This window comes from Castor canadensis, chromosome 11, assembly GCF_047511655.1.
Source record: "Castor canadensis chromosome 11, mCasCan1.hap1v2, whole genome shotgun sequence".
Taxonomy (NCBI): Eukaryota; Metazoa; Chordata; class Mammalia; order Rodentia; family Castoridae; genus Castor; species Castor canadensis.
Genome location: NC_133396.1, coordinates 119394877 through 119422798, shown reverse-complemented (window position 1 = coordinate 119422798; position 27922 = coordinate 119394877). Strand labels below are relative to the sequence as shown.

The window sequence follows — 27922 nt, the reverse complement described above, 5'->3', positions numbered from 1 at the left end:
CCCTACTGTAATTATGACTGCATGATCCGTCCCTGACTAAGAGCTACTTAAGCCTAACTTCAATAAGTCAGTCAAGCCTAATTTTAAACTTTGGTTGGTTTTGGGTTTATTAACCAATCTCAGTTTTAATGATTTCTAATGACTGAGCTTTAGGCTGTCATGCTCAAGCACTTCAGGTGTCTTGTCTACTCATCCCACACTCTCTCAGTCACGGGATCCCCACTTTGTCATATTCATAATTTAAATAAATCTTCATGCCACAAGTGTGACCCAGAGGAAAAGTATACTTGAAAACACTGGCAAATAAAACACAAACCCAGCAGCTGAATGGGGTATTCATTGGAGATAGCAACACAGCTACTATTTCTGCATGAAGTCAGGAAAGACTTCTGAGGTCCTGCTGGGTCACGTGAGTTCCCATAGCATGGATGGTGAGACATATGCAGGTAATCCATAGCCTCTCCCACCCTCCCCTCACCAAATAGCACTTCACTGTCACACATTTTATACATTCCTAACAATAACAAACCCATCCCTCTTTATTTTGTACCCTACTAACCCATAAGCACCTTGGAGGCACAGCTCACCTCTCTCTGTTCTGTAAATCTTGGACTTAGGAAATGATGCAAGACTTGGTGGCTATATGAAATGCACTAAGACCACTTACTGACTCAGGGAATCACAGTGGGTAAAAGAATGCTTTCTTGGAAGTTAGTCACCCAAATAGTTGACATAACACAAATACTGGACTCAGAAGTAAAACAAAAAAACCAAATTGTCTAAACTGCAGGCATTATGTAATATAAAGACTTTCTCCAGCCATAAAATTAAAATAATTCACAGCACTCTGTATTACCAACCCATTTTGTAACTCTAACTTGCTAATCATGGCAGCACTAAGGCTTGAACTCAGGGCCTCATGCTTGCTAGGCAGGCACTTTACCATTTAAGCCACTCTGCCAGCCCTTTTTTATACTGGGTGTTTTCAAGATAGGATTTTGCAAATCATTTGCCTGGGCTGGCTTCAAACAGCAATCCTTCACATCTCTGCCTCCTAAGTAGTTAGGACTACAGGCATGAGCCACCAGCGCCCAGCTATGTGTACCCATTTTTGTCTCCTTGATTATTTTATAAACTTACTTTGTTCATCTTCATATTTCTCCTCAAAATCTAGCATACATTAGGTCTCTTTTGTATATTTACAGTATAGCAAGACATCATTACAGCCACATATCATGTGACCTTATTAAAAGGACAGTCAGTTACAAATTGGCTGAAAGAGACTAACATTTGCCTAGAATGAACTGAAAGAAATAATAAAAGCCTACCTCATGTGCATCAAGAGCTATGGAAGGAATAAATTCCCACAATTGGAATTTGAGTCAGTTTCTCTGGATATTAAGCCACTAGAGCATTCAAACTGTTCTAAACAAGAACAGTGTTACACTTGTGCAGTAATTCATGTCATTTCATCCAGCCATCCTTTAAGAGCAACACATGATTTCCATTTACATGAGAGGAAATGGAGGGGGCTGGGGGGACCTGCCATGTCTTCTGATTTCAGAGTCAAGTGCTCTTTGGCTATAACACTGTGTTTATGTAGTAAATTGGTATAGGCTATAGTTTCTACAGTGTAAAGTATAAATTTCAAAGGTCAAATGGGAAGGAAGAAGAGAAAAAACTACAGGAGGTCATTAGTACATTACAACATGAAAACATTAAACATTTACTGAATTTTTAATGCTGGAGATGAATTAATCTTCTTATATAGAATCTTCAAAAGCAACTGAGGATATCAAACATGGCAACAACTACCAAAGATAAAATACCAATCCAACAAACATCTCACTGCCCAAGAATCCAGCATCTTCCTGTGCTGTGATTTCTGCCAAAATTGTGCTTGATGTTTTTAAGCATGGAAATGTCTCTCTACAATTCTTCCTTTCAAATCTCTTCTCAGGCTCTAGAATTAAAGGGGGGAAGTATTCATTTGTGAATATAATTTTAAAATAATTTTAGATGTCCTTTCTTCTTTTAGAGTTTCAGTTTTTCTAGCCACCTGTCATCATACCAAAATCTTTTATAACCCTCAACCCAGGAAACTTTAAGATAGGAAATATAATCTCCTAGAGAAAAAAAAAAGTGATAACCCAAAGCAATAAGGAACTACACACAGTTGAATGAAAACCCTTTGTTAAGGATATGGGGACAGGGATGGGGGATTCCCAAGTCTGAAAAAATTCCTCATATTTTCCATTCTATGGAGGAGACTGCTATAAACACATTTCTCCTTTTCACCCTAAGTGTAAGAATTAAAACCATCTCATTAGAAGCCAGAATGGGAACATGTTAAATGTCCTGTTAGGACCCAAGAACTCTGGGGCATTGCTATGACCTGAATCTGGAATGTTGCCTAAAGGTTCACATAGTAAAGGATTGGTCTCTAATGTAGCTCTACTGGGAGGTGGTGGAACCTTTAAAAGGAAGGGCCTACTGAGAGGTCTTCTGGTAAGAAAGGGGGTTGCCCTACAAGAGGATGATGAAACTCCAGGCATCCTTCTTTCTCTTTCATCCCAGCCATGAATGGGTGACTTTGGCACATACTACCACTGTGATACGCCAACACAGGCCCAAGGCCAACATCACGAACTGAAATCTCCAAAACTAGAAAACAAAAATAAACCTTTTCCCTTTATAGGCTGATTGTCTTAGTTATCTGGTACCTAATATGGCATGAAACCCAGAGAGGATGTTAGTTGGGGGCAGTCAGTTCCTATACTGGACATGCAGTATGGGCATCCAGACATGTTCAAAAGAGGAGATTCCTACAGAACAGAACCAAGTAGGCACTCAAATTCCCCCTTCCAGAAGAGCTCAGCAGGTTTATCCTAAAAACATGACTGCAGAAAACACATGGCATCCCATGTTTTGCTAACATGTTCATGAAACCAGCACAGAATCTACTGGTTCAAAATCATAAAAGTTTTCAAAGTCTAATAACATAATGACTTCTCTTACAGAACTTCCATTTAAAAATTAATCCAACTTAGACCCAATTTACTGGTAAAAATAATATAGTAAATATATTCAATTACTTATTTATTCATCTGTTCACCAGAATCCAAATGAGCACCTAACTCCATGTGAGAAGTTATCCTAGGCACAAGGGACATAGAAATAAACTGAGCAAACCTAGCCCCCACTGCATTCACAGTGCATGCATTCTAGTGAGGAAGACAGGTAAAAGTTAAGTAAATAAATAATAGGTCCACTAAGATGCAAGCAGATTAGAGCTACAGTGAGCAACAGAGGCAGGTGCTCAAGAAAGGTCTCTCTGGTAAGGTGAACTTTGAGCCGAGATCCAAAAGGGATGAAGAGTTAGCCTTGTGGATATTTGGGGGATGGATGGTCTAGCTGCAAGCAGAGGAAATGCAAGAACAAAGGCCAGTGGGGACGTGATGGTGGGTTCATGAATGGGCAAGATGCTAGTGTTAGCAAAGAGTGAACAAGAGGATGAATGGCTATGATGACAAGGGAAAGGCCTCATGGGCCCAGTAGAAAGTCTATCATGAGTAAGATGGCAGACCAGGGAAAGGGCTGAGCAAAGAAGCTACATAAACTGATGTGGTTTAGAAAGAATGTACTAGTTGTTTGCTGTGCAGACATTAGACTATAGGGGCCAGGGTGGAAGAAGGGATGTGGGTCAGAAGAAATGACAGTCCACTGGGCAACAGTGCAGCAGTGGATATGGAAGGAAGTAGTCAGAATCTGGACATATTTTGAAGGTGGAATGTAGAACACAGGAGAAAGAGAATCGAAGATTGCTGTATGATTTTTGGTCTGAGCAACTGAAATACAACTTCAGGTAAACACATGATCTTTTTTTGGAAATTGACAGGATGCTTTTTAACAAAATAGAATTTGGGAAATGGACATAACCACTGGCTTAAAAATTATAATCATATTATCTTTCACTAAAACCTAGGAGTTCAAAATAGTGATCACACTACTTCAAACATCTGATCTAATCTCTTTTTCAAAAAAACCGAGGATATAATAATGGATTCATTCTCCCTCCATCTCTCCCCCTGTGGTTGTCTTTTTTAAATCATTCTTTCTCTTTCTCATCCCTGAATCCTCTGCTTCCTATTTCAGTGAAAGAATTAATTTTACAGAATGAAGTTCACATATATTTCTGTTTTCTATGATATGACTTTTCATATCAAAAACAATGCTCTAACCCAGCGTTTCACAAAATCTCCAGCAGCCCAAACTAAGGGCACTATCCACTTGATCCCTTACAACACTGTCCTGCACAAACAACATCAAGTTAAAATAGTAAGACGAAAAACAGTCTTTGCAGTAGAACTTGATCAAAAGAAAAGAATTAAAAAGATTAGGGAGGGGAAAACACTTTATATAATTAAGTTACTTGTCCATGCATCTTCTGCCATTTAAGTATTGTTTTTATGAAAACTCACCCAGAGACACTCCCATCTTTACACTGGCAAACTCTGTCCTTCATGCTTTCCACACAGAACTAAATCCCAAGTATCTCTCCATCTTCTCACGTTAGCACCTTCTGTATAACTCCCATTGATTCTTACCTAAATGCACGACTGGGTTTAGAGACAGGCTGATTTCCTCATAAAAATCATGTTCATAAATTTAAGATAAATCTAAAGGAGAGTTTGATCAAAAGCTTATATGAGAACAATTGTATTTTACTGGGCTCATCTGTAGTTTGTCATCTACACATTTATTCAAACTTTTCTGTAGATTTATCATTGGAGATCAATAATAGCTAGGTGAAAATAACTGATTTTGAGGGAATCACTTCATTTTCCTTTTTTTTAAAGAAAAAATAATATGGCATTTGATTATAATTGTTCAGATAACATACCCAACTTGACTTCTATAAAAATGGCAAGAGACATTCATAAACTACTAGAAATACTTTTTAAATGCAAGGACTTTGTCTATTCTGCTTACTACTGCACTGTCAATAACCAAGAGATTTCTAGCACACAGAGATGCTCCTAGCACACAGAGATGCTCCTAGCACACAGTTAATACTTATTGAATGTATGCATGAGTGAATGAAAAATCCAACTGATTGGTACCATACTCCAAGTGGGCTGTCCAAACTAACTAAAACATTAATTCTGTAAACTTATAAAAATAGTTTTCGAATTGTGTTAAGTAGCAGGCTGGCAGAGTGGCTCAAGTGGTAGATTGTCTGCCTAGCAAGCGTGAGATCCTAAGTTCAAACCCCAGGAGGAGAACTGTGTTAAATTACACTAGTTATTCTATGCTAAGGGAAAAATATGTAGAGTTTTTTGCTTGGGATTTTGGGTTGTTTTGTTTTTGTTTGTTTGGCTTTTTTGAGACAGGGTCTTACCATGTAGCCCAGGCTGCTTTCAAATTCACAATCTTCCTGCCTTAGCCTCCCAAGTGCTGGGATTATAGATGTATACCACCAAGCCTAGTCTTGTAACATTTAATAATTTTTTTTTAGGAATTACTAATGGTAGATGATTTTTTTCTAAACACAGGGCTTTATGATGAGTAGAAAAAATAAACAGGGCTTCTTTATAATGAAAATATTGGGTGTTCTAGATTTAGAATGTATTTCCCCTTAATGATCCTATCAAATTAAAATTCTAAAGATGATATAGAGAAAGATTTCATACTAGGAACCTGTGACCCAATAGTAATAGGAAAACCTTGGACTTTAAAAAATTCTTTCTTCTGAGAAACCAAAAGCTTGCATAGAAAGATCTGATTGTTTCTCTAAGATAGAAATCACTTTGGTTTTTCTCTGGAAGAGAACCTATTTAAAACACTAGGAAGTAATGGAAAGGTCAACTGGCTTCCCCAAGATCTCAAGGCAAGTTCCAGGGGCTCCAGAAGCAATGGAGACAGCCAACCTCTGGTCTGCCTCCAGGAAGCTGGCCAAACTCATACCCACTCAACACAATTCAGCAGCAGCTATGTCTGTGCTGGTGGAATGGAGGAATAAACACCATGATCTTTATTTTACAGATGTGGAAACTGACTTATGGAGGTTTGGTAGCTTGTACCAGGTTACACATGGGGTGGGGTAAAAATATAAATCTGGGCTCTCTCTGCTATAAATCTGTTGCCCAGCTCACATTCCAGACTTCCTTGAGGACTTCACACTGCAGTTTTCTTCTCTTTTGATATAATTTCCTCTGAGAGGACTGCTCCTTCCTCATACCTTCCACATGCATCCTCCAATGAGCTCCTGCTACAGGTTGGAGTTGCCTTTCCCTTTAGATATTTGGGGGACAAAACTGGCTCAGAGCTCCTGGTCTACCTTGTCTTCCTGTCCAGATTCATTTATCAAAACCCAATCCCTTCTTCTAAGTCCCATTTTAAACTGACCCTTCCTGAGATGGCCTCTATGGATGATCTGTGAAGAGTGGGCACTCTGTGTCTTATGCTGTCCAGAATGAAAGCAGGGTAATGGCTCGGGGTGGCAATATGGAGAGGCCAATGAGAACAAAGTAAGATGGACATAATTTTTCAAGAACTTAAGAAAGAAGAAATAAACAAAAGTGCAAAGCAATAACTAATTAGAAAACAAACAAAAACAATAACAGCAAAAACCAGGTGTCCCAAAGCAAGAAAGATGTTAAGTATTAATTGAAAAGTATAAAGGTGTGAAATGAATATTTTGTGGAGGTTTGTTGTTGTTGTTGTTTTTGGTGGTAGGGATTGAACCCAGGGCCATGTCCTCTATCACTGAGAACCTACTAGTCCTGTTAATTTTTAATTAAGAAAAAACAAAGTGTGATTGGAAACAGAAGGCAAGGAATCTATGAAAGTCACAAAAAACTGGAGTTGTCCTGGATGAAGCTGAACCAACATTAAGAGAAGAAAGCAGTCAGTCCTTGGACCAGAGCAGGTACCTGGTGTTCTTCTCTGGTCTCTAATCAATAATCCTACAATTGCAGAGGTTGGTTTCTTTTAACAGGCATCCAATTTGATGACTTGAAATACTTACTCCTTATCACTGCAAAATTCTGTTTTTTTAATTGAGAACCACAGAGTAAAATCTGTGCAATGTCCAAAGGAGCCTCCGTCACAATTCTGCAGTAACTTTGCTCTAGACAACGACTTCATTCCTGGTGATCTAAAACTCCAATGATTCTCCCTCACTTATTTTAATTCTCTCTCACCAACTGCTTATGTACTGGGTCAAGGAAAAAAGATGAAATGAGTTAGTTGTGTGCATGTGTGTGTGTGTATGTGAATTATAATTATCACAGAGTAATATGGAAGAACATCTAGGACTAGGGTGTGGTTCAAGAGGTAGAGAACTTGCCTAGGAAATGTGCAGCTCTGAGTTCAATCCCCAGTACCACCAAAAAAAAAAAAAAAAAAAAGGAATCTTTATGTCTCTAGTTAGACTTAAATAGAGACTTATTTTTCTTCTAGATAAATAAGAAAATTTATCTAGAAGTTTAGCTCACCATTTTTCTGAAGATGTTCTATATGTTAACAATACTAAATGGATTTTTAACTATATCTTGTTATTTAGAATGTAAGTGTTATTTATTGTGTCCTTTGGAAAGTAGTCAATGAACCAAGTGTAAAAAGAATACAGTTTTCCCAAGATAAATGCTTTGGGTCCTACTTGGAACTTTCACATATAGGTTACTTTGTAATACAGTAACTTTTTGTGTATCATGATTTGGGTGAAAAACTTAAGTATCTTTTCAAACTATTTATATGAGAAAATCATTGTATATAAGATATCCTTAAGGTTTTTTTTTTTTAATTTTGTGAGACAAAAGGCTTTATTTATGTTTGTGAAACTGTTAAGGTCCATTTTAAATTCCTACACTATGAGGTGAGGACAGTGTCAAAATGACAAAATTTAACACTTGACCTAAACTTCTATTTTCTTAAGGCAGAATAATGTTAAATGTATACTGACTCCTAGATATCTATTTATTTAAACTTATTGTATATATAGACTAGGTATTCTGCATAAATATCTTTGATTAGCCTTTTTAAATTTCAAAATAAATTTAATTAGATAAAAAAAGCACATTAGATTTCTAGTTTATTACCACACGTGAATCACTTCTCCCTTTGAAGAAATTGTAAATTTAAGCTACTGTTATGGTATGAAGTTTTCTGTATCATTTTTGTTTTTTAAACCAGTATTTCAGTATTTTGTCTGAAAAGAAAATATCACTAAATGTGTACATATGTATTATATGAACTTAATCTTTTAATACTATTTAGTTTTAGCCCATTGGCTAAAAAAAAACTTTAAAAGTTTTAACAAGCAAACAAAATAAAGAATACAGTTTTCCTTTATCTGCTGCTTTCCAATTTCCTATGGATAAACATTTCCAAGCCATACTTTTTGAAATTAGAGTGGAAATTTTTTGTGAAAGACTGTCATATTGTTAGCTCTCAGGATAATGTTTTTATTACTGTTAGCAAGAGTCAATACATCATAAAAGCATGGATGGAGATGTGAAGGCAAATGTAACACATACAAAATCCCTCAATATGTAGAAAGGAGGTGATCACAGAAGTTTGCAAAACAAGACTACTATTTAGAACTGAGCTTGTCTGTCTATAAGATTTTGATTAAATATACTGTACTTCTGGTAACTGGAATCAAGAATTTCATGATCTTCTAGGAAATATCTTTTTTTTCCTCTAGGAAAATACTGATCACAAAAAGAAACTAATGTTTTCCCAACTTTGGTATTTTCTTTGGCTGTGAAATGATTTTACTGTTTCTAAATTTACCTATTGTTTTATCTTACCCTTATCAACATGCAAAGTTAATAACCAGAGAAAGGCAAGACAATTCTAAACCAATTTAGAGGACTTATTATATATTATATAATATATAATTTATTTTGCATTATAGAAGTTTAAGTAGAAGAGTAAATTATTCTAAAATAAAAGAAATACTAAGTAATCCAACCAAAAAAATTTTTTTAAGGTAGGGTCTCATTATGTAGGCCAGACTGTCTTTGAACTCACAATCCTGCTGCTTCAGCCTGCCAAGTGCTGGGATTACAGATATCCATCACTATGCCCAGCTCAAGTGACAAAAATTCTTGAAGAACCTTGGGTTCTCTATTCTGTTCACTCTAGAACCCCCCAGAAAAATGCCCACAGTTCTTCTACTAAATAAGATAACAACCATTTATCCTCTAAATTCCTTAGCCTAAACCAGGTGTCTCAAGCTTTACAACTCTTTAATTCCTCCTCAGTTCCTCCAAATTCACTGTAAGAGAATCTAACATGGATTTACTAACACAAAACACCAGTTATTGCTGAAGGACATCGGGAGACAGTTGCCTTCCATTTAACCAAACTCACTTAAAAGAATCACTTGTAGCACAACTTAAAAATAGATTTTAATTCAGGGTGTCAGGAGTAGGGCACATGAACCCACATTTTACAAAAATGCTGCAGACAACTGGAGCAAGGTCCACACTTACAGCATACCAGGCCCTGAGTACTTAGTTTTGGTTTTTAATAATTATCGCTTACCAAGACACCATCATCCCCTTAAGTAATTTTTTATTAGGATCTTTTTTTTTTTTTTTTTTTTTTTTTTGGTTTTTGTAGTAGTGGGGTTTGAACTCAAGGCCTCATGCTTGCTAGACAGGAGCTCTGCCACTTGAGCCAAGGTCCCAGCCCCATCAGGATCTATTTATCTTTGCAGATGACACCCTCTTCAAGTTACAAGTACGATGAGATCAGCATCAGGTCAGCCTGGCCCATCTAACCAGGCTTCATGGTCCTGCACAGTGGCTTGACCTTCTGGGAGCAGCAAAGCAGGGTCTACCTTATCCCGGTAATCTTAGCCTGCCCACACTCAGCATTGGACCCCTCGAGGGCTGGGCCTCTGCAGTGCACCTGCTCCCTCCCATGGGCGCCGGCTGTGGGAAGGAACCTAGTTGCAAAATATATGGTCATGCTAACAACACAAAATTTTTGTTTAAATTATATTTTGCAACTCCACCTTTGGAAAGTGCCTGAAAAAACTATGGGTCCAATTTGAAGGTATCTTTGATGATATCCCTTTGTCTTTGGGGGACTCTTGAGTCAGTACCAAATTTGTTCTCAATACAGTTTCTACTAAAGCAGGAATTAAGAGTGACCTGAATTTTACTAGTCATCAATTATGCACTAAGCCCCACAGTAGCACTATAAAGTCTCAACATGGCTAGGCTGAGCTACATTTCCCAGCATGCTCTTCCTGTAGGTTTCTGGCTATGTGGTTCACAGAGAGTCTTCTATCAGAGAATAAATAATACAGGTTAAAAAAATACAGGTTAAGTATCCCTTGGCTGAAGTGCTTTAGACCAGAAGTGTTTCAGATTCCAGAGTTTTTAGATTTTGGAATATCTGCATAGAATTTACTGGTTGAGAGCCCCTAATCTGAAAATTCAAATCCAAAATGACTAAAGTCAAAATTTTGCAAGTTTCAGGTTTCAAAGCATTTTGGAATTCAGATTTGTAGATTTTCAGATTAGGGATGCTTAATCTATACCTGCACAGCCTCCTGAGGGATGCAGCAGGTTCTTCCCCATCTTATGTTATGTGCCAAACACTGTGATAGGTGCTTTCTGAATTAATCTCTACCTTACTAATATGACTGATGTCTGACTGTACACAGATACTGAATTTGGGGAAAGAGTATACAGCCTGACCAAGAAACAAATACTGTAGAAGTGAGGTCTTCTAACTTCAAGTTCATGTTCCTTCTAGAACAGAGTTTTAGCTTTGTACCTCATTTTATTTTCAGCTGTTATTTTCCCTGAAGATCAGGTGAAAATGCTAGCTCTTTGCTATTCCGGTAATCCTTTAAAATAGGTAACAGAATTTTAGCAGATATATGACTTGTGTTCGGATTTCCCATCACTACTTCCTCATTAGTCTACATTCCTTCACAGTGGATCATTTATTTGAGGGATCCAATTAGGAACATTTTAAAGTTTTCAGTGAGACCAATGGGTTTCTCATTTTAGCCATAGAAAACATCTTTTCTATCTTCTTCCAAAAGTGTGTCTTGGTCAAAAACACTTGTTTTAAATGTTACGTCATCTCCTGATCTTCTACTAAAGTCAAATGCCTGGCTTGGACTTTAGTTCAATTTACATCAGATATGCTGCGCTTTGCTCAGGGTAGCAGTAACTCATTTTTATGCTGGCAGGAAACAGCAGGCGAAATGTCTACTTACTGTCCCCAGCTGCAGGCACAAGATTGACGGGCTGACCTTGCAAAGAGTTGGGCGGCTATAAACTGAAACATGTTGCAACATGCCCCACTATGATACCTCCTCCTGTCTTTTGCAAACTACACTGGAAAGTACATCACTATTTCATGGTCACACCTGGTAACCTGACACTTGCTGACACCCACAGTTCTATTATTTATTTCAAATGTCTCAATTTTCCACAGTTTGTCATCTGAAAGTCTGGCACTTTCACTACGGCCCAGGGCTGGAGATGACTGATAAAAACGCTAAATAAAACCCATCTTAGTTCCAATCTGTACATAATGCTCACTGTTTAAAAGACTCCACTCAAAGAAGTGCCTGTTTCCCCCTACGCTTTGTTTCCTCCGTCTACACTACTTCCTTCTCTTTGACAAAACTCATCCCGTCCAATTCCAGCAAGTCCACGGTGTGTCACAGTGCTTGCAGGGCAGGGCTGGGGAGGACTGGCAACGGCTCTCTGAGAGTTTAAATAAATCCTACCCACGGGCTCTCCCATGTCAGCAAGCTCGTTCACCTAAAACCAGAGCCAGGCTTGTCACTGAGCAGCTGTGTGACTGAGCAAAGTCCCTGGTTCTCCATTTCTTCATCTGTAAAATAAAGCAACTAGCCCCTGTAATCTCTGGGGCTTTATGTATAGATGTAAAACTCTATGATTCTGTTAAAACTTTGTCTTGATAGAAGGCAAACTGCTTCTCAAATAGACTAAGATTTTTTGGGGGGAAGGGGCTACGAAACAATTGGTACTCTTACTATGGATGAACCTTTAATGGGTAATCGGAAATGAGGCAGATAGTGAATGCAGAAAAGAGGAAATCTGAAAAAAAAAAAAAAAGTGAGCCTCCTCTCTGCAACACAGTACAGGGACCTACTGTCCACTACCCAGGAGTGGTGCGTCCATAGAAACAAGGTCTTCCATAACGGGGAAATTACATCCTCCCATCCAGCTGACCATGACAGTCTAGGTGCTGAATGGCACAAAACCATTTGCGCCCATGAAGAGGTATGGGTTGACCCAAGTATTCAGAAGGACTTCTCGTTATAGGAACAGTATTAGCAGTTACAACCTAAGGTATCAGCAACCTAAATGCCTATGGATCAGACAGATCACACGGTACAAACACTACCAACTGTATACCACACGGCGGGGAGGGCGGGGAGGGCGGGGAGCCAGGCCAAGCCAGCCAGCGTCTGCCTATCTGTAAGGCATATCAGATCAGTTCTCTCAAAACTGATCCCAATGAAACAAAACCTAGCTGCCAATCAGAATCGACCCTCCTAGCACCAGTTTTACTGGTGTTTCAGCCCTGTGGATTTGTTAGCTGACATTTCAATAGGAACTAAACTCCCTGTTAACTTTTATAAGCTGGCGAGGGGAGGTGTGGATGGATGCATTCCTCTGGGAAAGTAGTATAAAATACTATTTTTATTTGATGACCTAAATCTCTACTTGATAGGAATAAAACATCTATTATTTACAAAAAGAAACACTCCTTTTTTCAGGGACTGGTAATAGGGCTCACTTCCTAGAGTTCTAGTGAGAACTGAAGAGATGATCGTTTAAGATACTAAGCTTAGCACCTTGCACATAAATGGCAGCCCGTCATTGGTACTAGTTGGAGATCGCATCCAGTGACAGAATGCAGGCTCCATTCTTGCGCAGAACCTCACTGAACTACAGTATCAGTGAGAGAGGGTTATGGTCTGGGTGTCTGTGCTTTGTAGATCCTGCAGTTGCTACTTAGTGCTGCGGATCCGTTTAATGTGTGGACAGTGCATCTGTCCCTTCCTGCCTCCCTCTTCACCCATCCTATTCCAATTCAATGTCCCAACACGCATATTCCAGGAAAAAGGAAGAGCACAGGATATTAAAGCATCCACTCTGTGCCTCACCAATATTCGTTAAAAATCCATTTTTATAATCAACGCACCATTCCCAATCCCACCCATTATAATGCTACCCCTGAAATCCTACGACTCCTTTACAAGGAGTGGATGTCTTTTAAAAAATTCATCAAACATAGCTTGCATGCTTTGACACGACAAAACATCTCTACATAGTTCTGGTTTGTTTTTCTCCTTTCTCCACCCCTTCATTAAAGGCGAATACTACAGTGTGGCATCATCATATTTGACTCAGATTTTGGAAAAATACAACATTTCCAAGTTTTCACCCATGCTCTATCGCAAACCTTTAATACTTCACCAACTGAATGCTGAGTATCAGTCTAATAATGTAACACTGATAACCCTTTGGAATGAATGAATATATCTTTGAAAATCAAGGAATTTGAGAAATTAAGTTATTTTTAAAACACCTTTTAAGAAATTCCAAATAATATGCATTAAACATATAATTCAAGTATGCAGTAATAAAATTATCACCTTAAAGGCAGATTTCCTTGAAGTATGTTATTGTACTTGTTTTTATAAACTTTGCTTTACAAAGTTTGCATGTACACAAAGCATACATATAAGCGCTCTTGCTTTACAAAGAGTGCAAGTCAAATGATGCAGATAAACTATATGTTAACAACACATGAAGATTCCTTTTGTTATATAAATGAGGCCTCTGATTTATTTCCTTTTGGAATTCTGGTATTTCCCTTTAATAAATTATGCCAATTTATTTTGCTATTCACTATGCTAATTTACTTTACTATTTGTTTTCTGACACCCTAGAGAAAGAATATGAGAGACCCCAGATTACCAGTAGGAATAACCTCACTTCATTTGTCTACACTTGTTGGTTTCTAATGGCAGCAAGTTACTGAACAGCTAACTACCTCCTCCTTGCACATCTTGCAAACTGCAGCATTTACCTAGGAGGGGGAAAAAACAAGAAGTGACTCAACGCATCTGGAAGACTTATCTAATAAAGCAGGCACACATGGTATACTCTTAATTTTACAAAGTGTAAACTTCACTCTCATCTTCACAGTAAAATACAAGGAAATCCTAGTTGAAGATCGAGACAAGTTAATCAATCAACTTCCCTAAAGGAAATTAAATTGGCCTTATGCTATAACCCCCAACTCCACCAAGAGCAAATCCAGGAACAGAAATGGTAATGAGGCAAGTTTCTATTTGCCTAATTGCATAGACAGTGATATTTTAAATTTTGTTTCCTTGGTTTATTTTTAATGTACTTTTTATTTGATCATACTCATAACAGCAGACTCAGCATCCACTCATCCTAAAAAAGTCACAAGGCGAAACAACCTAAGAAGCAGAAATGAATGAACAGAGATGGGAGTATGAGGAGTAGGGGCTGTCGTAGGCCGGTTACTGAATCTGCAGTCTAGTGCAAAGTATGAATGCTGGATCTGCCGTTCAAAAATTAAGAATTTCAAGATGGCAACAGTGGAGCATTAAACCAAGTTCAAGGCCTTTCTGAGCACTGTGCCATGTGCAACTAACTGCACAGGACCAGACTCATGCTGCTGGTCCTGGTCCTGGTCCGGGAAGACACCTGCTAGGCTCCCTGGGTTTTCACCAAAAGTAGTTACAGAGCCTCTTCCAGAAAGATAGGGTCAGCAATGCAAACAAAAAGGACAAATTCAAATAAGCCCCCAATAAATCAAATAGATGGAAATGAAATAAAGGCTGCTTAGAGACACAGCAACTTGATGGTGGAGGTGGGGCCACTGAGATCTGTTTATTCCTACATTCACACTGCCTAGCAAGAGGTCCAGACTGGAACAGCTATTAATGAAAGTCAAAATGAAAAGGAACGCAAATGGAAACTAACCTTTGCATCAATATTTAATCTCCTTCGGGGAAGGCAATTCTCTCTTCCAGGTTTCTGTCCAATGCAGACAGCCATTCTCTTCTATCCCATCACTCGTTACATTAACTGCACACAGTGTTTGAGATTAGATCCTGGTATTGGCTGCATCTTAAAATGCCCAAAGCCTCTGGCAGAAACAAGGCCGTTCTCAATAACCAGTGGAGAGAGAACAAGTTCCCATTCACAGCTGGAGCTGGGCAGGAGGGCTTGCCATTCTCAGCAAATTACATTATCCGCAGGAACCCAGCTGAATCTTAAGCCCCACTTGAAGGGAGTCCCTATTTCCAAGCCCATGGTAAACTTTAAATATCCATTAAAATGGCATTTCACAATAATAAAAGAACCGGAGGAACAAAATAAAGGGTGTTGTAAAAAGCAATGGAAATATTACGGTAATTAGAGCTGTAAAGAGATACTTTGAACACTGACTAACTTGTTTGCAGTGGCACACACGGCAGACTGCAAGAAGAGGAGGGAGAGCACAGAATTTACAAGAAAGGAAAGGTGAAGAGAGTTTTTGTAAGGTCACTGGAACTACTTCCTGAAACCTAGTTTATATACATAAACCTAGTTTTACACACACACACACAACACACCATTTTGTCCCCTTATGGAACCTAACCTGGCTTTGCCACCATATGCCATAGGCCTGAATGTGCTACGGGAAGAAAAGCGTCCCTATCATAGTCTAGAAGTATAATAACTTATCTCTTTTGTCCCTCACTGTCACCAAAAATTGCACTTACCCTCTTTATTGTACATAAACAGCACAGGTTTAAACGTGGTTGAAAGACAACTTGTCCAGTCAGTTGTTCCCAGACAGGAACTCCCTCCAACATTGCAGAATGCCCCAGGCAAGCCCCTGCAGAGAGCGAGGACTTTGAAAATCCTTCTGGGCAGTGTTACCCAGCAGACTAGGCCACAGACTCACAGTCCAGTACTTTGGAGGAGCTGGGCAGTATACAGAGAAGAGTAATACTAAACCAAATGTGGTAGTGAATACCTGTAATCCCAGTGCTTGAGAGGTAGAGGCAGCAGGACTGTGAGTCTGAGGTTAGTCTGGGGTACACAGCAAGTTTAAGACCAGCCTGAGCTACATAGAAGGTACCCTATCTCAAAAAAGAAAGGAAAAGACAGGAGAGAGAGTAGGAGGGAGGGAGGGAGAAAAGGAAGGAGGGAGAGAGAAGAGGAGGAAGGGAAGAAAGAAGGATTCAGAAGAGTGATCCTAAGGGTATGGCACACAGTGGTTGAAAAGCTCAGAAAACACTGAGGCAGCACATGGAGTAGAGGGTAACTGGACAGGTCCCATGGCTTTGGGCCTCGTCCAGTTCACAACACTATATTAAGCCAGTCAGTAATGGCACCATGTAACAGCCTGGACAGCCCCACCCCAACAGGCAAGCTACCACCACAGCCTGGAAAAGGATGAAATGTCATCTGGCCTCATTAGGACAATCCAAAGCTCCTTTGCGCTATGCAAACATACCATTCATCAGTGAGTAATGTAAGACAAACACATTCTGGTATAAAGCAAAATATCCCAGAATTATGTATTTCAGACCATGCATGCACTCAGCAAAGAAAGAAAGAATGAATAAAGGTCTAAATTCACTCTTCAAAAATTATTTTTTCTTTTAAAGTGCTCTGCTTAGTATTAAAAAACTAAACAGGGACTTCCTCACTTGAGGAAGACTTGGAAAAGCCCCAGACCTAAACTAAAAGCAGTGGTTGTGGCCAGCAGCCTTCTGGCTTCCCCTTGCTGTTATTAAGAATCCTTCTGTTTAAAAATTTCTCCACCTCTTACAAGCCATCGTTTTTACTTTCTGAGTCCAGAAAAATCGGAAAACCATGTGTTTATAATGAGCCTGTTGCTATGCAGATCATTAAAACACATTACAAAAATCTTTCCTTTGAGTCAGGAAGATATAATGGGGGGGAAGATGAGTGGCTAGCAAGAGTTCCTTTGTTGAACAGAAAACCTGGCAAGAAGGAGCAGGAGAAGCAAAGCAAGATGGAAAGAATTATGGTTATCCCATCCCTTGAATCGTTCGCACTGAAGGGGGAAAACTAACATTTTCAAAGCCCCAAAGTAATTCATCTTACGGTCTGGAGTGAGGTGAACAGGCTCACTGGGTCTTAATCCCTTTAGGCTGCATGACTCATCCCCAGCTGTCTACTAGTAAGTGCTTCTTTTCACCAGTTTTTTTCACACTTCTGGAATAATGCCAAAAAATCTCTTTTTTTCCTTTCCCTTTTGTTTCTGCTCCTATGTGTATTCTCCTTTTGAGGTCTTTTGTCTTCTCATCCAATTAACATCTTTAGCTGGGGCCTGACTTGTCCATCTTCTTCTCCAATGTCATCACAGTATCTTAGCAGGTTTTCCTCATTATTTGGAGGTTTGGTCCTCAATAGTCATACCCAGTAGATGAGATGAGAAACAAAATATTAAATTAATGTCAAAAAAACCCTTGCTTCCTAATTTTCTAAGTCAAAACAATTTGGAGTTTATCATTTTAATAAAGTCAGTCACCTTATTAAGTAATTTGCAATCAACATCATTCTCAAATTTTTGCTGTGTTCTGAATACACTATTAACCTACAAGTTTGCATGGGCGAGATTATGTGGGGACACGAAGTAAAATAAAACTTCTTAACCATATCATCCTTTCACCCCCTATGAATCTTGAGATTATGTGTATGTATGTATGTGTATATGCATAAATGTATAGGTCTGTACACACACCTACAGTATTAATTCTAAGCTCCTAGTCATGATTAATGCTATGGAACCTGTTTGACTTTCAAACAGAAGCAGCCAGACCAAGGCAAACACGTGCTGGGTGAAAACAAGTTTGGTTGGCTCCAGACAAAGACTTATTTTTTAGCCCAAAGGTTGAATGGGTGCCTCCTCCAATGGTATGCCTGCAAATGAAAGACAGATTTCTATTTCTAATCTATACAAATATCTTACTGTGTGGGATCAGAGACTGCAGATCCCAGGTGCTCCAGGAAAGGCCAGAGCGTATCTCCACCTGAGATGCCTGGTAACACGGGATGACTGGACAGTTAGTCATTAGAAATATTCATTCCTAATGAATATCACTGGAGCCTCTGGTGAAACATTCTGCTGGAATCCTGCTTCACCTCCACTGCTTCCCCTTGGCCACTCTGCATGGAAGGCAGCAGCATTCTCAATTTAGATCTCACATGTTTCTAAAAACCTCCCAAGAAGGTTTATATTCCCAAAGGCTCCTACTCACTGTTACTACTTCACCAGAAAACTTCAGCATTTCAAAATGTTACTCTCTTCAAACCAACTTTCTTTCATGCTCTGGTTTGTAGCCCTACAACTCATGACATGTTACTAAACCACACCTGGGTGGCTGCTGATGGTCCTCGACCTTCCCAAGAGCATGCAATTCTTTTGTTCTTTTCTTTCTCTCACTATCAGTTTTCTTTTCTTTGCTTATGACACTCTTCTTTTACTACTCCATCTCCCAGGCTTAAGTCTTCCTCTTGAAATGCCATCCCTTGACACACTCCAATTTTAGGGCCCCTTGGGAGCAACAAAATTTTTTTGTGATGCTTAAAAAAAAAAGCCCACACAACTCCTTGTGCTAGCCCAATTCCTAACTTTAAACAGTGTTTGCCATAAAAGCAGGTTATACCTGAAATCTACATAGTTCAGTTCCAATGTTTAAATCTAAAGATGTCTCTCAAAGCTTTAAATTTTTTCTTTGTTGGCTTTTCTGCTCAAAAAGAGTAAGAATTTCCTTCAAAATCCTGTATTGGAAAACACTCCTTTCCCTACTTACTAATCTTTATCTTAAATTTGCAAGACTAACTGAGCAAAAGCAATTCTACATCAAAGAAAGTAAGTCCTTTCTAATTAATCACCACCTCTAAACTTCTTTATACCTCAAATTTTGAGATTTAAACACTTCTTCAGATTATGAGTTCAAATATTGATAGTCAAATAGCACAGATTTATGTTTACTTCTCTAGGAAATCTAAAACTATAAAGCTTGTCAGAGGTTAATGAATCCATTGATTTTCAGGTACGGAAAAGTGTCAGACCCACCTGAGGAATCCTATCCCTTTTAAACAACACCTGCTCTTGATCTTCAGCCCTAGGCATTACAACTTAAACTTCTGGTAAAGCTCTAGAATCCATATTTATAATAAATGCTCTAGGTAACTATGAAATGGTAGGGTCTGGTTTGATCCATCCTGACATTTTACCCAATATGGCTGCCTTCTCTATAAGACACCAAACAACCCATGCAGTCTGTGCTACAGCATCCCCAGAGATCTTTTTATAAGTCTTGTTCTACTTTTATATGGCTTCAGTTATTAGAAACTGGAGCCAAATAGCCAACGTCTTTCAACTTCACTTATTGTAGGCCTTAATTTTGTGCTCCAGAGTTAATACAGAATTCCCCTCTCACAAAAGTCTTCAGATGTCCAAAGGCAGCTGCTGTGCCTTAAAAGACTTCATTTTTCAAAGCTTATGTGACCCTTTTCTTTAACTTCATAACATACAATTTCTGAGTTCCTCACCATTTCAACAACTTTCTCTCAACAACAGACATTACAGAATAAGTTTTTTGAGAGTAACACTTCATTTTTCTTAAAAACTTTTAAAAATATACACTATTTTACAGTCTATGCTTCACACTTGTCCCTTGCTGTCTTGCATTTAATTTTCTGATAGCCAAGGATCAGCAAGTACTTATTAATGAATACTGTGTTTGACAGGACTATGTAAAGTACCCAAAAAAGACTCAAAATGAAGTAGACACAATCCCTTGTACAGGAAAGATGTGGATAAGTGAAATAACTTGAAAATAGTGCAAAACAGTATATATCAGAATGCTTCAAATTACTCATGAGAATGAGTGAATACCTCGTGTTTAGATTCAGACTGTGAGCTAACTAATGTCCTGTCTTTTCATACATATCATCTATTTAACAACAGATTTTGATTAAAAAAAAAAAGAAAACGGAGACTATCAAAAAATGTACATGATAATCTCAAGTGTATCTTTATTTCAGATATTTAAATTTTAATACCCTACACAAGTGAATGTAATGTGGAAGGTACAATAGTACTTTCTTCTAAGAATGCCGCTGGCTTGGTTTCCCAAGCACTCTGAATGCCAAAATCTGAGCAAAAAGTGAAAATTAGAGAGTTAAGTCATTCCTTTTCCAACTAGAAAAACCTACTGGAAATATATCCTACTGATGAAGAGGTTCCCTAGATATTTTCATGAAAAACTCTTACCAATAAAAACAATGTACTAATGCCAACAAAAATATTCTTGTTTCATCCACTGAATCATAAACCATCAGAACTTTATTAACTCTTACAACACATCATGTCAAAGATAGTAGGTGGCTCCTCCAGGATACAGCAGAGTGGGGACAATAGCCAGGTCTCCTCTCTATTGACTTCTCATCCCTTTTATTTAATAATCAAAGCTTTGACCTGTCAACATTTTCCACTTTATCTTTACTTCAATCTTTAGCTACCTTCCAAATCCTCAAATCCAAGGCCCAATGGTGCACTACAGGGAAGGAGAGGGGGGTAATTTTGAGGAAAAGAGTAGACAAAACAGTGTTGGGTGGTTAATTTTTATTATATTCTAGCACACCTATTTTACTCAACTTTCCCCCAAAATACTTCTATGATGTTAGACAGAAAACTCTATGTGGATCAGGATTACTACTGCTTTACCAGTGTTATATGGGTTCAATCAAAATTCCACAGCCACAAAGCAACTAGCAAACAACCCCCAGCTACCCCACACTCTCTGTCACTGCAGACAGAGAACTAAGTCAACCAGCATGAGCTGGTTTGTCAGAAGTCCACACCCTTATGTGGAACTTAGAGGGGAAATACACCTACCTTGTGGCCTCTTGCTGAAGCCATGACACATTTGGCACATAAAACATGACTCCGAAGAAAAGCAGAGGCTCATTAGCAAATTTGTCCAGATGTTTCTTCAGAGGTTTCTCCAACTCCACCCATCTTGCTTGCTGGCTCTTGCTGAGAAACCAAAGGCCAAAGTAGTGTGTCTAGATAAAAGGATAAAACCACCATCAGTTCATGCTTACCACAAGCATCCCAAGACCACACAGAAAACAAGACTCCAGCACATGGTCAGCCTTAGTTCCTCAGCATTTCAAAAAGGATCCCACTTCTGTACAATCCCATCTGTACAACAATGTAACCTACTCAGAGCATCCAGCACTGCTCTCCCATGCTTCTGTATGTACATGTAGCTCCTGATGCACCTGTGTGTTTGATAAGGGAGTTGGGGCAAGGTGGAGGACACTACTCACTTTTTTTTTAAGCTCTAAAGGCTGACTTTCCTACATACCTTCTCAATTCCTCATGATCTCTCAGAGAACATGCGGCAAAGGCCAACCCAGTTCTTGCACCTGCTGCAGAACTTATTACTCAACTCCTAAAACAAAACCTTTTGCCAAATAAAGCTGCTGCACTGTGGAAAAACTTTCATACAGTACCAGATTTTAACCGAAAATTAATGCACTCTTTTTGAGCTTTAATGAAGCACTTTAAAAGCATCGCTCTGCACCACTTTACTATACATGAGCTGTAGCAAATCTCTCCCCACATCTAGCTTTTCAGAGTGGAAGACTCTCCTCTCCACAGCTGCCCCAGGAGCCCCTGGTGGCTGTTCTTGGCAGATTACAGTGGGATTTGATAGATGAAAGCGAGATTGTCACCCTTAGACTTGAAGCCACAACTGGTTTAGTTTTCAACAACATGCTAAATGATTAAAACAGGTACTTTCATGCACACAATCCCATCTTTATATTAATTCATCTAGGATTTCAGGATTAGCACAATAATCACCAAAAAAATAGATCACTGCTTTTGAAGATTCTTTTTATATTTCAATTATAGCCTAGAATGATTTACAGCACACCTGGAAATCTGCCTTCAAAAGAATGTTTTCATTACAAAGTTTAATTTCCAAAGGCATGTTCCCACTCCAGCTGGCTGCCCCCTCAATGTACCAAAGATCAATCCCTGTGACAACCCTACCAAAATCCCTAATGAAGCTTTGACTCTAACTTTACTAGAAAACCAGGTGTGCCCTGATGTACAGAAAGCTGCAGACCAAATACTTTAATGGATATTTTTTAATGGATTGCCTTTCAGATGGGTGCAATGATCTGATCAGCTTTCTTAAATGATCTTCCAAAGGACAGGCTCACATCAGATGTCTACAGGTTTCTCAAACTACAACCACCAACAAGACAGAGCCTGGGTGATATTTCTATCAACTGAGACAAACATAACCTAGTAAATTCTGACCCTAGTGTTCATTTCCTAGCTTTAGTGAGTCTGTGAGTTGTTCAAATGTGAGTGATGACATAAAGGAAACGAAATGTGGCTGAATAGAAAGAAAACAGGCTTTGAAGCCAGCTTATCTCCGAGCATGTGTACCGGCCTCAGGAATGTGGCACAAGTTAATGAACCCCCAGCCTCTCAGAGCTTTCTCTTCTGTAAAATGGGAATGATGGCAACCCTCACCCACAGGCTGAAAGGAACCTAAGTTAGAGAATGCCTGTCTCCTAACGCTCAAGGCACACATAAGGAGCTTACTTAATAAAGTGCTTTCTGCGGCAGGTGCTGCTGGTCACTACTCCTGCTGTTACTACCACCATCATTAGCACTGTAATCAGTAAATGGAAGCAGGCAGGCTGCATCAACCTTCCTCTCACTATGACCAGTTTGGATCTGGAGTGTCCCCCAAAGGCATGTGTACAGTCGTGGTCCCAGTTTCATACTATCGGGAGGTGGTGGAACCTTTAACAGGTGGGCCTAGTGGGAGGTCTTTAGGTTACTGGGAGTGTGCCCTTGAATGAGACTGTGCACCCCAGGCTCTTCATCTTCTTTTCTTTTGATTCTCTACCACGAGGTGCATGGTTTTACTCTGCCACACACTCCTGCCATGATATGCTGCCTCACCACAGGCCCAAAGCAACAAAACCAATCAGCCATGGATTGCACCATCTGAAACTTAAAGACAAAACAAACCTTTTCTCTTTATAAGTTGATTATCTCAGGTATTTGTTTTAATGACAAAAGACTGATTCACACACCTCTGAACCATAAACTTAGAACACAGAATTTACCTGGAAGTAAACAAAAAAAAGCAGGCAAAAGTAGAAGTTGGATTATCTCTAAATAACATAAAAGCCTAACAGGTATAAGAGAAAAATAACCAAAAAGCAATGACTCCCCTAGATTTCTCTTGAGAGGCCCTTTATAGTAGAACACGAAAATATCAGTCTGATGCTATCTGAAAAGATGTGTGATTCAGGCTTAGACTAATCTCAAAATGAGGTACCCTGGTCTAAAAAATGGTTCAAGGCAGTTCTGCATCATGCATAATTCCCATGATGGGAATTCCTTTATGGAGGATGGACAGTGCCATAAGGGTCTCCCACTACACTGTGGATGACTAGGAATGCTTGCATATAGTAAATGAGGTAATCTACACAAACTGTAACATGCTATGTAATAATTACTATAGTTGGGAAAGAGCCCTTTTCTAAGCATGGGTGGAGGTAGAGAGGAGGCGCCTCCCAACTGCTTAACAGACTAAGACTAACCATGATTTACCTCTGTCACTAAGAGTAGCTGTGGCACTTGGGGGATCCTTTTATGATCCATACTTCATTCTAATTATAATATTAATTAAAATTATTAACATCGAATTATAAAGGGGCACACAGTAACTGCATAAACATTTGAAAATTGATTTTGAAAAAAAAGAAGAAATTAAAATTTTTATTACTCCTATGCCTTGAAGGTTAGTATTTTATATTTCTTTTCATTCATTCTCACTTATCCAGATCATTAAGCCAGATCTGACCTCCTGCAAAAAATACACCCAGAGGTGAAATATTCCATAGATTACACACAAATGCACACATACTCCAGCACACACGCACTTGCATGCATATGTAGAAATGGAGGATGATGAGGTACAAGAGAACTCGGAGTAAGGTAATAATCTTCAGCTGCAGTCAATACTATAGGATTCTAAATAACAAAGTAAACCACGTCTAATGGAAAAACCTAATTTGTGGCATAAGGTATTTTTTTTTTGTTTGAACACACCACTTTCCAAAAGGACACAGGGCATTTCAGCCTGACTCACCAGGCAGTTATCCAGTGAAATAATTATGTAACTCCTGAAGAAATGGAATTGTCAGTGTAGGGTAAGATTGGGGAGGCAGGTAATCTGCAGCATAGTTTCTGTGCCTTACTGACGGCCAGAACACACTAATTGTAAAGGGCTGGATCCAGTCTTCCAGCAGGAAGGAAAAGTCCACTAATGAGACTGCCAACCTCACGCTGGTGTTTGAAGCTATGCCCAAGAAACCTTCTCTGCTCCAACTATTTCTCTCATCCCTTCTTTGGCTACCTTCCTACTCTGGAATTGAAAGACCCAGTTTCAAAGTTCTTACACTGCTCTGTTCAATTCACAAAACAGCATAGTTTATATTCTGCCATGTCTATACAGTGCCTCCCAGCACACAGAATCAGAGCTTAAATTCTCATTTCAACTCGCATGGGCACCAACCAACTTCCTGTGTATTGTCCAAGGGACTATTAAGCCCGTCAAGCCCAGCTGAGACCACACCAGGCCTGTGCACAGTTGACTTGACTTGCCAATATAAACTCTAGCTCAATTTTGTTAACTGAGCTTTGCTGCTAAACACTACAGGGTTGCAGAAAGCATGGCAGATGATTCCAAGTAGAAACCAGAACCAAAAGGATCTTACTCGAGTATTGCCCGAAAACTTGTTTTATGTCTGATGTATCAGAAGTAAGCCAGGCCCAGCTGATCCTCGTGATACCTCTTGGCAAAGTACAGACTGCCTCATTTTTTTCCCTCTAGTTTCAGAGCCCACAGCTCTGAAGCCATGAGTTTATTGCAATGATGAGAAAAGAAGGCAGAAAAACCAGCTCTCAGGGAGAGAGGAACCACATCTCTGAACCAATTACTAAAAATGCACTGTGATGAAACAATGTAGGGAAAGCCAAACTACACCATCACTTTTTATGTGAGTAGTTTCCTGGTTTGTTTGGTTCGGGGTTTGCCATTTTGTCAGAGGAAGCTAAATGCATGCACTGAAATGCTGGTGCCTTCATATGACTACTTCAAAGTGAAAATGTCCATTTCTTCAGTATTGTGAAAAGATTCCAGGGAATAAAGGCCTTTAAAAAAGAGCTAGGGAGTTACTGGGGATACAAAAATTCTCTGTAGCATCTGTTCAATTTTTCTGTCAACCTAAAACTCCTCTAAAAAACAAAGTCTATTAAAAATAGTTGGAGTGTTGTTGATTTGTTTGCTTATTGTGCTGCTGGGGATTGAGCCCAGGGCCTCAAGCATTCCTCAAACCCAGGCAAGTGTTCTGTCACTGAACTGCATCTCCAGCCCTTCATTCATTATTTATAAAGAGATGATATAATTCCACACCTTACCTATTTTTTGAGAATTTTGTTTTTCCAGATTTGTGACCCATGGCATGGCTTTAATGTTATTTATAGGAGTGACAGATGCAGTCTTCGAAATTACAGGGCATTTAACCCTTGATCTTAATGCAAGCATTTTGAAGAGCTAGTCATCCAGATGCAAAAGTCTGTAGTATCTCACACTGAATTGTAACAGGTTTTCTGTCTTCCTCAGTATTTCAGTTGTTAATTAAGAAACAGAGGTGGTATGCCTCCACGTAAAATATAGAGGAGTACATATAACCATCAAAGTTCCACTAAGGCATAAGGAATACTTCAAAAGGTGACCACACACAGGCTCTGACTCAGCACTTCATGCAATTACATTACAGGAGCTTTGGGAAACAGGCCACTTTGCATCACTTGGATAACTGTAAAATCCAATTTGTGTGTGATCTATCTCTAGCCTGGGTAGGTTTTGGATTTTTCTTTTCTTTTCTTGGGGCAGAGGGCAATACTGGGCCCAAGTGTGAGGTGAATTCAGCACCTCACACTTGCTAGGCAGGCACTGTACCACTTGAGTCACTCCATCAGTCCTTTTTTGTGTTACTTAATTTTGAGACAGGGTCTCACTGTATGCCCTGGTGAGCTTGGACTGCTGTCCTCCTATTTGTGCTTCCCCACAACGCTGAGATGACAGACACACACCACTGTGCCCAGCCACTGGTTGAAACAGGGTCTTAGGAACTTTCTGCCCAGGCTGCGCTGGAACCATGATCCTCCTGATCTCTTCTTTCCAAATAGCTCACTGCACCTGGTCAAGGTATGGAATTTATAATTACCAAGTGTAGCCAAATCTTCATGAAAGTATAGGAAAAGAGACTACAGAGTAACACAGACCCAAGAAATCAAGTCTCATAGCCAAGAACTCACTCTTGAGGCACTGGACTCCCTCAGAATACCAGACAGATGAAAATTTACAAGTGATGCCTGGGGAGATTATTTCACCTGTAACACTTCTATTCTTAGAAAAATGAAGGCACAAGAGCCAATTTACATGATAGGACTGACATGAAGCTTCTAAGACTTCATATTATGATCTTTCAAACGGATGAAAAAAAACAATACAAAGTTCAAAGACCAGAAATAGCCCCCAACATTCTACTCTTAGCAGAATCTTAATCAGTGATGATTATTTTAATCCCTTGAAGTCTACATGTCTATGGATACAGCTATGCAACCTACAAAATACTGCAGGATTCCACTGTTACCTGATGTGACAGGGGAATGAGGTATTTCAATTAATCCAGTCCTCCTCAAGTTACACGAGTTGCCAGGTAGATTCAAAACCCACACCTATCCTTAACACAAGTTGACTTTTCTTTGATGATAGGAAAATACATGTGAAGATTCTGGGTCCTTGTAATCTCTAGCCACTATGAAACTAGCAAAATGTGGAAAAGTAACAATATAGTGGATAGCTTTACGTAAAGATGAAAATATAAATTTGTAAAAGAAAAGTGAAGTGATTTTAATTGGTTTTTTGGATTCCTTTAAAAAACCATGACTCTCGGTCTACCCTTAGCAGAGATAGAAGTGTTAAAAAATTCACCATTTCCCAGAACACTGAATTTTCCAACAAAACAGCAGTTAAGAGTATCTCAGGTCCCTTGTTCAATCATTTATTCCTCTCTCTTCCACTTAAGGATAACACTGTGGCATAGTTTTACATTTTGTGGAATTCTTGCATAGATGTTTGGGGCTGTGGGGGTGGGGGTGTCGGAGTCCTAAACCCAGGGCATGCTAGGCAAGCACTCTAGATTGAGCCTCATCCTCAGCCTGGATGATCTTTAATGTGCATCAGCATCAATAACACAGCCCTCTGCCTTTCTCCCAACTGTACCCTGGAGCACAAATACAATATGAGCCACAGATTCAATTTGAAAGCTTCTAGTGCCAAAAGTGCTCAAAGAAGTAAACCTAATTAAAAAAGTGTCCAAATGTGATACTAATTTCATAAATTTTATTTAAAATGATATAGTCAAAATATTATCACTGTAACCTGTAAACATAAAATTGAGATATTTTAACTTTTCTTCTTCATACTAAGTCTTCAAATTTTGATACGTGATACTAACCACATATCCAACTAGACACATTTGAAGTGCCTAACAGCCACACGTGTGGCCACCACACTGAACAATGTAATTTTGAGTAACTCTTCAAGGAACTAAAAGACTTTGTTTCTTTGGCTCAGATATCAGATCACAGTTTCTAATCATTGAAGCCATTTAAAAATGGAACAAGCAAACTTAGAAAAGGCTGAGAACCCAGTCTCTGA

The 27922-nt window shown here is 39.1% G+C and overlaps 1 protein-coding gene across 5 annotated transcripts in view; it reads right to left on the bottom strand.

Moving 5' to 3' along the window:
* The window catches only part of Ptpn14 (protein tyrosine phosphatase non-receptor type 14), a 161610-nt gene that overhangs the window by 68925 nt on the left and 64763 nt on the right, over positions 1–27922 (bottom strand). For 4 of the 5 annotated variants that reach the window (XM_074048336.1, XM_020186006.2, XM_020186011.2 and 1 more), the window contains one exon: positions 20986–21155. In XM_074048336.1, coding sequence (XP_073904437.1) covers positions 20986–21155 — 170 coding nt within the window. The other variant, XM_074048338.1, reaches the window with a different exon arrangement.